The sequence below is a fragment of the Bos indicus genome, chromosome 17 (genome assembly GCF_029378745.1).
Source record: "Bos indicus isolate NIAB-ARS_2022 breed Sahiwal x Tharparkar chromosome 17, NIAB-ARS_B.indTharparkar_mat_pri_1.0, whole genome shotgun sequence".
Classification (NCBI taxonomy): Eukaryota; Metazoa; Chordata; class Mammalia; order Artiodactyla; family Bovidae; genus Bos; species Bos indicus.
Genome location: NC_091776.1, coordinates 50,890,415 through 50,904,409, shown reverse-complemented (window position 1 = coordinate 50,904,409; position 13,995 = coordinate 50,890,415). Strand labels below are relative to the sequence as shown.

The following is a 13,995-nucleotide window of genomic DNA, read 5'->3' as shown; positions in this document are numbered from 1 at the left end:
TTTTACACAAATCCAGTCATTTCATCTACATAACAACCCTATGAAGTAGCTGGCAATGATGAGCCCCCATCTCACAGCTGAGGCAACTGAGGCCCAGAGAGGTTAAGGAGCTTGCCCCAAGTCATACAGCATGTCAACCACAGAACTGGAATCAGATCTCCAGGAGCCCGTGCTCCTAACAACTTTGGGGAACCACGTCCACTGTCAGCTGAGAGACCTGCGGGGGACCCTGTGGCCAGCCCTCACCTGCTGTAGCCTGCTTCGTAGAGAAACTGCGGCACCTGGGTGGTCTTCCCGCTGCCGGTCTCACCACATATGATGACGATAGGGTGCTCAGCCACTGCCTCCATGATCACTTGTTCTTCAGAGAGAATCGGGAGCTTCAGCCGCTCTTCCTGGTGAGAGAGAGGAAGTCAGAACTCAGGGAATGAGGGGTAGAGGGGGGTTGCAGCTGCTGCAGAAGGGCAGACGGGATGAGGGGTCTTTGCTCAAAGCAAGACTATACAGGTGATGTGGTTCCTACAAAGGCAGCAGCTGGCACCCAGTCAAGGGGGAACAGGAGGGCCACTCTGGAGGATGGAAGCCTTGACGGCTGGGGAGGGGGCCCAGAGACATGGGTTGGGTCCTTTGGAATGTCACACCCGGCATCCAAAGGGTCAGCCTGGTGCAGAGAAGCCCCTGTGCGGCACAAGAACCCTCCGCTGCTGCTGGGGGTAGTTCACACTTATGGAAGAGTCAATTCAGCAAACAACTGGCTGCTAATTTTACCAAAATTCAGGATGTGAGACACAGCATCACATCCTAGGTGTGATTCTGCTAGGTACTCACACATGAGTGTATGCACATGCACACACATACATGCACACACAAGTATTCCATAGTGAGGGAGGGGTTTTGTGAAACCCTGCTTGCTCTGATTATGTGTGAAGCATGCCTAATTTTAAAAATTCTGTTCTCTACTTCTATTCTATTGGTTAAAAAAAGCAGCACTGTCCATCTCATGACCCCATGATGGCTGTGACCTCCAGTTTGCAAACCCTGTCCCCCAAAGTTTTGTATCTGTGATGACGAGAAAAGGACAAGAAAATGTAAAGCAGCAGAGAAGATGGGAGTAAAAAGCAAGAATATTTCAAATGTCCAGCCGGAGATGACTACTTAAACCGAGCTCTATTCAAGCAGAGGAATACTCTATAGCAGTTTCAAAACCGAAACCAAACCAAACAGACCTCAGTGACATACATCTTCCCAAATAAGTAAATCCCAGGAACATAATGCTGATTAACAAAAAAACAAAGTGCAGGAAAACATATATGATACAAGGCCACTTACAAACCTAGCCTCAGTAATACACTTGTGGAAAAACCACAGTGAAAGGCCAAGGGAGGAACCCCGGGGGGCACCAGGGACGCTGGACGGTGGAGCCTGGGTCGCTGAATCAGTGTGTGGACCAGAATCCCATACCCCCCACTTGCCAGTGGGTAGCATCAGGCTCTGACATCACCTACAAGGAAACCTTTGTGGCGTGAAGCCAGTGGCACTTCAAGGTCTGTTATAGCAGTGAGCCCACCCTAATTCTTTATATGTGTCCAGGGAATTTGTAATTTCCTCAATTCTGTCTTATTCCAGCAAAAATTTGAAGCCCTTGGATGGACCAGGGTCAAAAGCCCTTGGATGGACCAGTGTTACAGCTCAGTTTTATTCAGAAAGTAAAGAAAAATACATCTTCAAGGCGTGAGGGCATGCAACCCAAAAGACAAGGAGAGAAGAGAGGCCCCCGGCCCAATTTTGGCTCTTCTTTTTATATGTTTTTTCCTCCTCCCCCTGGGCCTGCCCTATGTAAACTGGGCTAGCCAGAAGTGCCGTTTGTTTTACCTGAGGTCTTCACTCTGGTCCTCGGACCTTCCTTTGTTCTATTTTCATGGGCTTTTCCCTTCCTTGTCTTTTTGCTACCGCCATTCTGGACTCCTTTTTCCTATTCTAACTACCTAATGTATATAAGCACACAAATGTACCTGTGACTGGAATTGCAATCTCATTAAACTGTGTATGTTAAGTTGCTTCAGTTGTGTCCAATTCTTTGCGACCCTATGGATTGTAGCCCACCAGGCTCCTCTGTCCAGGGATTCTCCAGGCAAGAATACTGGAGTGGGTTGCTGTGCCTTCCTCCAGGGGATCTCTCCGATCCAGGGATCAAACCTGCGTCTTTTACGTTTCCTGCACTGGCAGGTGGGTTCTTTACCACTAGCACCACCTGGGAAGCCCTCTCAGTAAACTACTACTTTTCGTATGGAACAGTGACTAATATTTTCTATTCTTTTCCATTAAAAAAAAAAAGCTGGTCACAGCCCACGTTTCCACAATCTAATCTGTGGTTTGAAACTGCTGCTCTGAGACCCATGCGCCCTCTTGCCTCAGGGCCTTTGCTCACGCAGTTCTCAGTATGGGATGGCCCCCCTGTTCTCAGCTGGTCACCGAGCTCTTATCCCAGAAGATACTTTCCCTATCGAGCCTATGTACTCCTGCACTGCCCCTTCATGGTACCCGATCTTCCCCTCCGTGGCTCTTGTCCCTCCCCTTGTGTGACACTGTGTTGTCCATCTTGGTCTCGTCTGCTGGACTGAAAGCTCCAGAGGCTGTAGACTGCTCTACTTCCTGGGCTGGCGGGTGGACGGAGTAACCACCATCTACAATGGGCCAAACCCTGAGGCATCACCAACCTCAAAGCAGTCTCATTAAATGACTTATTCTTAATTGGAACAATGTACTAATATTTTCTATTCTATTCTTCCATGGGCCTTGAGCTTCCTGTCCCTTAATCTTGTTGTTGTGACAACCCAATAAGACAGTCACTTTACCAGACAAGGAAACCAAGTGCAGAGAGGTGGAACCCTTGTGAGTAGACAGGTACTCCCATTCCACACATCAAGAAAACGGGGCCCAGGAACGAGCTGGGCAGTGGAGGGATCAGCACTCCGTTCCAGGCCAACTGACTCCATAGCCTAAGCTCTTGTCCCGAAGAGTGGACACTTGGGCCAGGACCCGTGGTCAGAGGCTGCAGGGGACAGTGACCAGAAGATGAGAAAGGCAGCTGACACCCATCTCAAGAGCCCCACCACATGCCAGGTACTCATTCATCAGCCTGACAAGGCAGGTACAGCTATCCCCCTTTTCCAGATGATGAAACCTAGACACAGAAGGCGAGGCAACCTGCTCAGATCCCGAGATGCCTTCTCGCTGCACCCACAGCCCCTCACTGTACTGACCTGATCCCCTAAGCTCTCCATCAAACACTGGAGCGACCAACCTGCATTTCGGGGGAGCGGTTCACGGGGATGAAGACTGCGGGCTTCGATGGGGGCCTGACCAGGGCAGAGGCTGCCGTGGGAGTAGCTGCTGGAGGGGCAGGAGTCTCAGCTGGGCCGCTGGGCACTGGGTTCTGGCCCCTGGCCCCAGATGGAGCTGGAGGCACGTGTGCTGGGGCCGACCCTGCACTGGCCTCTGACCGATTGTCTGTTGGGGCCTCCTCGGGTTCAGAGTCCACTGAGGATTCAGACTCCTCTTCTGCCTCCTGGCGGCGGCGCTTCCGGTGGGCTCCACTGAGGCTGCTGATCTTCTCTGAACCCTGGGCTGCCACATCATCCGGTTTCCTGCAGGGAAGGCACAAAATCAGGCTCTAGGATGGGCCAGCCAACCTGAGGCAGCTCTGGGTTGCTGAAGGCTCATCAGAGGCAGGACTCAGGAGCCACGCCCCTTCCTGCCTCAAGGCCTTTGTACCCGCTGTCCATGGTCCCTGCAGGCAGCTTCTCCCTCACTTGACTCAAAGGTCGCCTCTCAGGAAGACTTCCCCTGACTGCAGCCTCAATCACCTCTCCCACCGCCTCCATCCTCTTCGCCCTGTTCTTTTCTACTGAGCAAAAAGCTCTTTCTACTATTTATCTAACTACTGCCCATCTCCCCACTATCAGAACGTAAGCTCCTTATGGGAAGAAACTTTATTTTTGTGTACTGCTCTATTTCTAGGGCCCAGAGGAGAGCCTGAGATGCAGTTTGCATTCAACAAACAGTCATTAAATGTGCCACAAGTCTTATGGGACGGTACTGGAAATGAACACAGTGGGCCAAGTGTGAGAGAGCAGGGAGCAGGGGCCTGAGCTGAGGGAACACATGGGCCCCACCTACGGCAAGCTGCCCTGTGGGAATGCCAGCTGGTGTGGCCACATCCTTCAACGGGTCAAGACTAGGGCAGGAAGGGGAACCAAGGATTTTAACATGAAATCTCCTAATTCTTAAATATTGACTGTGGAAGTATCTGTCTTCCCCAAATTCGTGGCCACCCAGATACTCAAAATGTGATCTTATGTGCAAACGGGGTGTTTGCAGATGTCATGAAGATGAGGTCAAACTGAGTTAGGGTGGGCCCTAAATCCAGTGCCTGGTGTCCTTATAAGAGGAGAAAACAGGGACCCAGACCCAGACAGAAGAAAGCCATGGAAGACTCAGAGAGACACACGGAGGACACCGCAGTGGCACACAGACTGGGGTGACATGGGCTGCGGAGCACCCAGGACTGCTGGCACCACCAGAAGCTGGGGGACAGAATGGAACAGATTCTCCGGCCTCTGGCAGGAAACAACCCCACTGACACTTTGACTTTGGACTTCTGGCCGTCAGAGCCACGAGAATAAATTCCTCTTGTGTTAAGGTACCTGGTTTGTGGTGCCTGGTTACTGAAGCTCTAGAAGACCCACACGTGGGCAAAAGATACCAGCATATTAAGCGGCATGTGAGGTCTCTACCCGTTGGACGTATTTTAGCACATGGGTCATTACAAATGTATTTTCTCATAACTCCAGAAGACCCCATGACTCCCAAGACATTCCCCCGCCCTGGGAGCCCTGGAGGGAGGAACGGGCTTCCGAGAGGAACCTGGTGACTTACTCTTTGGTGTGGTACATGCGTTCTCCAGTGCCCAGCTTGGACGTGGTGTAGAAGAGTCTCATCTCAGCTTCTGAAACCTGGACTTCACTCAATTTCTGTAGCATCTCAGCTCGCTGGGGAAGGAAACGAGTGTGTTATACATTTGGCATCATGAGCCTCTTTAGAAGGGAAGTTGAGACTCTAAATAAATTTACAGCATCTCTAACACCCACAGTCTTTTTTAAACCAAAGGCTGAACTTCAATTGCCTGGCATCACAGTGTTCTTAACATTGACAGACATGTGAGCTTGGGCTTCTCGTCCCCTTACAGAGTCTGTGGTTGGATAAACAAGGTTCTCTTTGCCCCATGGTGTGTCATGAGAGATTATCGACTAGCCAGATGCCCATCAAAGGGAGATGGAATAAATAAAATAGGGCCCATCTGTATAATGTAAGACTCCCCGGCAGTTACTACAAGGGAGGAATAGCTCTTTGTGTGATGGCAAGTAGTCCCCACGCTATCTGGAATAAAGCAGTGAAACGTGGGCCCAGTTGGCTTCCTTCCTCTGGGTGAACGAGTCACAAGTATTTGTTTCACTATTCTTGAAATTATACAGATACTTTAATATGTGCTCATATTTGTGTATATATGTACACACACATATATACACACGTGCACACACATATATACACGCGTGCACAAATTTCCTAATTGAGAAAAGAAAAAACAACATACAAAACAGCAAGCAAAGATGCTCGCAGGATTAAAAACAGCACACACTCACGGACAGTGAGTCCTCCCCTGGATGAAGAGCTCCAGGGACTGATGTCAGAGCTGCTAATGGCAGAGCTGCTAATGGCAGGCCTGTGTGTCCCCTGGTGGTCACGGCACCCTGTGTGGTCACCCTGTCAGAAAGACTAAGGAGGGATGGGAGAGAGGCTCAGGAGGGAGGGGATATATGTATACGTATAACTGATTCACGCTGTTATACAGCAGAAACTAACACAGCATTAGAAAGCAATTATACTCCAATTTCAAAAGACTGTTAGGAGGCAGTCTCCTGAAGCCTTTAGATCAAGTTTCTTGGTCTCCACACACTAGCATTTAGAGTCAGATAATTTTTTGATGTTCTGGGCACTGCAGGCTATTTAATAGCATCCCAGGCCTCTACCCTGCAAAATGCTAGTAGCATCCTCCAAATCGTTACAACTCCAAAAGTCTCCAGACTTGGCCAAATGGTCTCAGTGGGGGCAAAACTGTCTCTGTTGAGTCACTGCCCCGGACCCGAATACCAATTTATAGGAAACTGGACAGTGGAAGAATACTTTTTAAATTACAGAGATAAAAAAATTTAATCCAGACCATGGGAAAGTCTTTGAGACAAACAAACCAATCTCTGCAACAAATGATAAGGGGGAAAGACAAGAGATGGGGTGGACAGCGCAATGAAATGGTGCAAAGTTTGACTATTTACTGGCTATTTGATGGTGTTTTAAAAAAATCTGGACGTGTTAAAGGCACTGCAGTTATTGGAAATGGTCTTTTATTTTAGAGATGCAAACTGAAATATTCAGGGATACAATGCTACATAATGGGTTGAATGGTGGCCCTTCAAAAACATACATCCATGTCCCAGTGCATGCTAAGTTGCTTCATTCATGTCCTACTCTTTGCGATCCCATGGACTGAAGCCTGCTAGGCTCTTCTGTCCGTGGAGATTCTCCAGGCAAGAATACTGGAGTGGGTTGCCATGCACTGCTCCAGGGGATCTTCTGAACTCAGAGATCACACGCAAGTCTCTTATGTTTCCTGCACTGGCAGGCGTGTTCTTTACCACTAGCGCCACCTGGGAAGCCCGTGTCCCAGGATGGGATCTTATTCAAGTTAAGGGTAATTAAGGATCTCAAGATGAGACACTGGATTAACCAGGTGAGTCCTAAATTCAAAGACAAGTGTCCTTATCAGAGATACACAGAGGAGAGACACACAGGGGAGCAGCCCATGTGAAGATGCAGGCAGAGAATGCAGTGATGTGGCCACAAGCCAAGGAAACCTGGAGCCACCAGGGTTTGGAAGAAGCCAGGTACTGCCCTCCCCTGTAACCTTCAGAAGGAGCACAGCCCTGCCCACCCTTTGATTTCAGACTTCTGGCTTCTAGATCAGCAAGAGAACCCATTTCTGTTGTTTAAGATACCCAGCTGGTGGTCATTTGTCAGGATAGCCAAAGAAACAGTACAGACTGAGGCTGCCTGGGCTCTGATCTATGGGGTAGGAAACTGACTGGCCGTGGAGATGATTGAGGTTGACCATGGGCTTGACAACTGTTGAAGTTGGTGACTGGTAGGTACATGGGAGCTCGTGACCCTAATGTCTCTACTTTTATATATGCTAGAATTTCTCAATATAAAATATTCTCCTTAAAAAAATATTAAGTAAAAAAGGTCAAAACTCTCTAGGATAAAGTTTAAAAAATAAACAAAATGAATGTGGGGTGGAGAATAAACAGTGAGCACGTTGATCGACTGACTCCTGGTTCAACAAACACGGTCTCTACAAACCTGAACCCATTCCAGACCGACAGACACCCCAGAAGCATGTCCTCCTTCGAGGGCTGGAAGGTTCTGATTCTGCGTGTCCCACAAGGGGCATTAGTTATATGTGGCTATTTGCATTTAAATTAATTAAAACCAAATCACATTAAAAATTCAATTCCTCTGCAACTTCCCTGGTGGTCCAGTGGCTGGACATGCTCCCAATGCAGGGGGCCTGGGTTCGATCCCTGGTCAGGGAACTAGATCCCACATGCTGCAACTAAAGATCCCGCATTCTGCAACTAAGACTGGGTGCAGCCAAATAAATACATTAAAAAAAAAAAAAAAATCAATCTCTCAGTCTGACTGGCCACATCTCAAGTACTCAACAGCCACACATGGCTGGTGACCACCATATTGGATGCTGCAGACAAAGAACTTGTCCTTCATTCCAGAAAGTTCTATCTGATGGTCCTATTGAAGAGATCATGTCAGGGGACACAGAGCCCTTCCATCCCCATCCCTTGCCAGTCTGAAGGGCTGAGTACAGACGCAGAACGCATACCTGGCTCTTCTTCTTCTTCTGGTCTAAGATTCTCTGCAGTATTTTCCGTTCTTTCTTGGTCAGCGGCTTCTTCTCCTTCTTGGACAGGGGAGGGGCTTTGGTCTTTTTCTTCTTCTTCCCGGGAAGGACAAGAGCGTTGCTTGCATCGACTCCTTTCAACGTGTCCTTATCTGAAAAGATATGCTCGCCTGACCCACAGCCCTGGAGGCTAGAGAGCGAGGATGCCTAGGGTCTCAAGATGCTATCTTAATGCTGTTTTCCTCTGGGGGGCCCTTCTGCCCTCTGTGTGAGCCATCCAAGCACCTGCACAGGAATGGGGATGTAGGGCCGCCACACCTTCACCACACTGTCCATCCAGCACCTGCCACAGGCCAGCCTCCGCCATGAGTCGGGTACCTCCACCCTTGTGTTTTGGGAAGACAGAAGGAGGTAGAGCAAGGAGGGAATAAACTACACCAGTGCGTTCCTCCCGTAGGGTCCTGCTTTCAGAGAGTCTGTGAGATCAAAACCACTTTTACAATAACTCTAAAAGATACTCTCTTCTGGGTGTACAGTGAACTAAGTACTGAGCTTGTGTTATATTTATTTTTAAATGTCGGCGTTTTTGGGAATTCCCTGGTGGCCCAGTGGTTAAGACACCATGCTTTCACCACAAGGGGTGCAAATCCATTCCTGGTTGAGGAACTAAAACCCCCCTCACAACTAAGCTCGCATGCTACAGCTGCTGAGCCCATGTGCCGCAACAAGAGAGCCCCTGTGCTACAGTAAAGATCCACTGAAGCCAAAAATCAGTCAAAAACAAAAAAAACCCCAAACCCCTACATCTCTGTTTTAATTTCTACTATGATAAATTTCGATAGAACTCACACTAACAAAAGCACTTTGGGGTCTTCAACGTTTAAGAATGTTAAAAAAATGTCCTTAGAGGAAAACATTTGAGAACCAATGTGCCATAGGAAGGAAAAAGGGGGGACATGTTAAAAATAAAAATAAGAAAGAGGGTAACAACATTGGATCAGTGATCAGAGAAGGCTCTTTGCAGAAGGCAAGCTGCTTTATAATCTTATAAGGTCCCTCTGGCCCCTAAAAGTCTCAAGGATAAATGGAGATGTCTTGTTCTAGGGTGAGAAACTTTTCCCAAATCTTTGGGTCTAAAAGACCTCAGGCTCCTCTGCATTCACTTCACTGTCAGTCTATCTCACCTCCTGAGCTGTCACTGCTGTTAGAACGAACAGTGCCCATCACAGGACAAGTCAGTAAAGACACAGCCTGTCTTTACTTTTCAAAGCATTCTCAGTTACAAATATATTCTCCCCAACTACCACCCCCATGAACAAGTATGTAACTGCTGGATCCATGTGACAGCTGAGAAAATTAAGGCACGGAGATGTCAGGTGAGTTACTTCAACTCCCAGCCAATCCCTGCAACTTCTGAGGAGGGAATTCAGATTCCAGATTCCCACCTTGACAATCTTTCCCATAACTTCACTTCCTTCAGGGTCCAAGAGGAGAGTGTGGAAGAGGAGGCTGGTTAGTGGGTGAAGTGAAGTAGGCTTCCCCATCGGGCCTGGTTCTCTCTCCCTCCAGCTCCAGAATCTAGGCTCACTCTTCCCTCATGCCTAAATCAGCTTGAGCTTCGGGGATCCTATACAAGCAGCCGGATGAGTTTAACTTTGGAGTGTGTTCAATTTCAAGGGCCAGCAAGACAACTGAACTCACTCAATAACTTCATCCTCAACTCTCCTGCGAAACCGGACCCATCAAGGCCACTGATGGCCTCCCTGGTGTTACATCCAGGGGTCCTTCTCTCCCTCCCTGACCCCACAGCAACATGACACAAATGGTGGGTCTTCTTCATGGTCCCTGGACAACCACACTCCCAAGGGGCTCCTCCCACCTCACTGGGCTAAACTCACTGCTCAGTGAGAGCTGGTCCAGTCTTCAGACTTAAATAAATATCATCTATACACAGTGATGATTCCAAACTGCTATCTCCCCTGGACTTGCCTCTTCTAAGCATCTGAGTCAACAGCTGCCTGACTATCCCTCTACTTGGATATATAACAGGGCCCCCAAAACACACATATCCAAAACCAAGCTCCTGGCCTCTTCCCAAGCTGGCCCCTCCCCGCCTTCTCCAGCTGCCAGCCACTGGACCCCACACCTGGGATTCATTCTTGACATCTCCTTTGTTCTTGTGCACAGTCAGCCAGCAAATCCTATTAGCTCCATCTTCCAAATACATCTTGAATTCAACCACCTCTCACACCCTCGGCTGCTGCCGCCCCGGACCAAGCATCAACTTCTGCCCTACTGACTGTACTCGGCAGCCTCCTATCCAATCGCCCTGATTCTTTGCCCTCTACTGCTCTTCCTCAACACAGCACCAGAGTTATGCTGTTAAAACCTAAGCCCATGCCTTGTTCCTCCTCTGCTCTAAACCCTGCAGGTTCACTGTCCTCACCATGACCCACCAGGTCCTACCCATCCTGGCCCCACTTAATATTTCATCTCCACTCAGCCATTCTGATGGCCCTCAGGTCTTAAGGATCCAATGCTTTCTCAATGGGGTCTTCCCCCTCTACCGCACAAAACTCTGCAACTCACCAAACACCTCTTGTACTTTATCTGTTTAGTATGAATGTGTATGCAAAATATTCTATATATTCTGTGTTTTTCTTTACTTGTCTCTTCCCAAAAGCATATAAACTGTGCACGACAGGGATTTTTTTCCGCCTTAATCTCATCTTCTGTTACTCTCCTAGACTGGCACACCAGTCTTCCCTAACAAAACGGAGGGGTCTTAGCAGAAATGTCAAGCAGCCTAGAGCTAAACAGACAGATCTGGGCTGAAAAATACAAACTTAAAAGTCGCTGGTAGGGAGGATATAATTGATGCCATCAAAAGGAATGGAATTACCTTATTTTCTTGTCCAAATTCCCCACGTTGCTATACCACGACCACACTGGAAAGAAACTCCAGGTATTGTTCCAAACTCAGTTAAAAAGAAAACTGTCACCATTCCCCCTTTCTTTGGATCATCTGAGGTGGGAGGCCTCTCTCCGGGATCGTTCCGAAGTCGCAGACGCAGGACATAGTCCGGGCGTCCTTCAGCCCCACTAGCCAGCCCTGGCCTCAAGGCCCTGGTTGGTCTCTCACCCGAAACCCAGCCCCTGTCCAGGGCCTTCTTACCCTCCAGTTCCAGCCGCACGGGGGGCGGCTCGGGAGGGCCTTTAGAGGTGCCGGGGGCCGTCTGCTGGCGCCCCTTGATGTTGTACCTCCGGCGCAGCTTCCCCATGGCGCCCGAACTCCTGCTCCTGAAGGTAGGGTAGCAAGACCCTAGCACTTCTAAGCCCAACTCACGTGGGCCCCCACCAAGGTTCAGGACGGAAAACTTCCGGGCTACGCTCTCGCGAGAGCTGGTACTAACAGATCTCCTGCGGGCGGGGCTAGAGGCGGGGTCACCTTAAAAACCAAGGCCGCTGGGGGCGGAGCGAGGCGGGGCCAAGTTAGGGAGGGGCGGGGCCTGAGGTGCCCAAGAGTCTTCTGTTTCAGCCCAGGGCTGTTTGCAGGAATGTATCCACTAAACTGAATTATCTACTAATATTAATTTGGGAATGAGAGTGTTTTGTCGGCTTTAAAAATATAACCTACTCCTAATACAGTCTTCTTCCCTCTTTTTTTGGCTTATCTGTACTTTCTGATATTCTTACAAGCAACATTATTTGTGTAGTAAAAAAGGCGTTAAATATTTTCATTACAAAGACAGAAAAAGTAAAAGAAGGCATCAATTAGACAACTTTGCATTTTCATGACCACATCAAATTTTCTGCATTGCACTCGGAAATATTGTATTTTCTGAATTCTGTAATTATTTTGTGAACAGAACAGCTATACTGTGTCTTCACTAACTCAACATTCAAAAAACTAAGATTATGGCATCCAATCCCATCACTTCATGGCAAATAGATGGGGAAACAGTGGAAACAATGACAGACTTTATTTTCTTGGGCTCCAAAATCACTGCAGATGATGACTGCAGTCATGAAATTAAAAGATGCTTGCTTCTTAGAAGAAAAGTTATGACCAGCCTAGGCAGCATATTAAAAAGCAGAGACATTACTTTGCCGACAGAGGTCCATATAGTCAAAGCTATGGTTTTTCCAGTAGTCATGTATGGATGTGAGAGTTGGACCATAAAGAAAGCTGAGTGCCGAAAGGAGAAGACTCTTGAGAATCCCTTGGACTGCAAGGAGATCAAACCAGTCAATCCTAAAGGAAATCAGTCCTGAATATTCATTGGAAGGACTGATACTGAAGCTCAAGCTCCAATACTTTGGCCACCTGATGCGAAGAATTGACACATTGAAAAAGACCCTGATGCTGAGAAAGACTGAAGACAGGAGGAGAAGGGGATGCCAGAGGATGAGATGGTTGGATGGAATCACCGACTCAATGGACATGAGTTTGAGCAAGCTTCGGGAATTTGTGATGGACAGAGAGGACTGGCGTGATGCAGTCCATGGGGTCATGAAGAGTCAGACATGACTGAGTGAACTGAACTTGTGTCTCCATTTTTTTCTATTAAAAGCATAAATGGTTAAGGCTAAATAAATTATATCATCAAAAAAAAGTGAAGGCGCTAGAAGTTATTTTAGAATTTTAGAGAGGATAAAGTTATTTTCAAGAATTAAAGTCATTGCCCCAGGAAAAGCATTTGAATAACCCAGGACAGCAGCTGGCTGCCAAGTAGGTAAGTAACAGTTGTTGAAGGTAAGAATGAATGATAACTGTGATTAATCTGGACAAGCTCCCTTCTTCTTCAGAAAAGCAAAAACAAATCCCACAAACACACAGGTGGAGCATGAAAGGATTTTGATAGCATACATATGAACATTCTTTTAATTAATTAAAAAGGATTGGGGGGGGGAGTTAAAATGAGCAAATCAAACTTGTATTTTCATGGATTTTATTGCTTAGGATAATAGCAGTCTACAGTTTCTTTAAATGTACTTATTTAAGTAAATAAAGTTATTATTAGGTAGGTAATAGTACATTCTCTTATATTTTCTTCTAAAATATTATATACCAAAGGATTACCTCCAGAAGATATAAAGAACATTCTATAAAGTAAAAGGAAAATACACAACGGCAGGGATCTCATAAATATAATGTTGAACAAAAGAAGCCAACCACAAAAGATCATATTTTATGATCCAATTCACAGAAGTTCAAAAACAGGCAAAATGAATCCCCTAAATTTTGGAGGGGGTGTAGTGAACAGGAGAGGGCAAAGGGAGCCTTTTGGCAAAACTGATAATGTTCCTTTTCTTGACCTGGGTACTGGTCACCTTGTATGTTGTTTAAATTCATAGAGAAGCACCTATGACTGAGTATTTTCTGCTTGTATGCCACTCAGTTGTGTCTAACTCTTCACCACCCCATGGACTGTAGCCCACTGGACTCCTCTGTCCATGGGATTCTCCAGGCAAGAGTGCTGGAGTGGGTAGCCATTCCCTTCTCCAGGGGATCTTCCCAACCCAGGGATCGAACCCTAGTTCTGAATTGCAGGCAGATTCTTTACCACCTGAACCACTAGGGTGTCTTGTATACTGTACTTCATTTTAAAAAGTTTACTTTAAATACAATATATTTTTTATGATGATGAAATATACACCAGTGAATATATGAAAACCTCACCAGAAATCTAGAAAAATGTAAGTTCAAAACAAGATACAGGGACTTCCCTGGTGGTCTAGTGGCTAAGACTTCATACCTCCAATGCAAAGGGACCTGGGTTTGATTCCTGGTCAGAGAAATAGATCTCAAATGCTGCAAGTCAGAGTTCGCATGCTGCAGTTGAAAGATCCTGCCTGCCACAATGAAGACCTGGTGCAGCCAAATAAATGAATAAAGTAAATATTTAAAAAGATAACTTTTCACTCTGGGTTGACAAAAGTTAAGTTTTATTTTTATATCA

The 13,995-nt window shown here is 47.2% G+C and overlaps 1 protein-coding gene across 2 annotated transcripts in view; it reads right to left on the bottom strand.

The window, feature by feature from the left end:
* The window catches only part of DHX37 (DEAH-box helicase 37), a 30,753-nt gene extending 19,328 nt beyond the window's left edge, over positions 1-11,425 (bottom strand). Inside the window, exons 1-5 of one of the 2 annotated variants that reach the window (XR_011561141.1) lie at positions 11,208-11,425; positions 8,015-8,184; positions 4,939-5,051; positions 3,305-3,647; positions 247-395 (exon numbers count right to left, since the gene is read on the bottom strand). Coding sequence is in view for 1 of the 2 variants with exons in the window: in XM_019977903.2 (XP_019833462.2) it covers positions 247-395; positions 3,305-3,647; positions 4,939-5,051; positions 8,015-8,184; positions 11,208-11,313 (881 nt within the window). In the remaining variant the exon portion in view is untranslated. The remainder of the gene's footprint in view (positions 1-246; positions 396-3,304; positions 3,648-4,938; positions 5,052-8,014; positions 8,185-11,207) is intronic. The other variant, XM_019977903.2, reaches the window with a different exon arrangement.
* Positions 11,426-13,995: the final 2,570 nt, after the last annotated feature.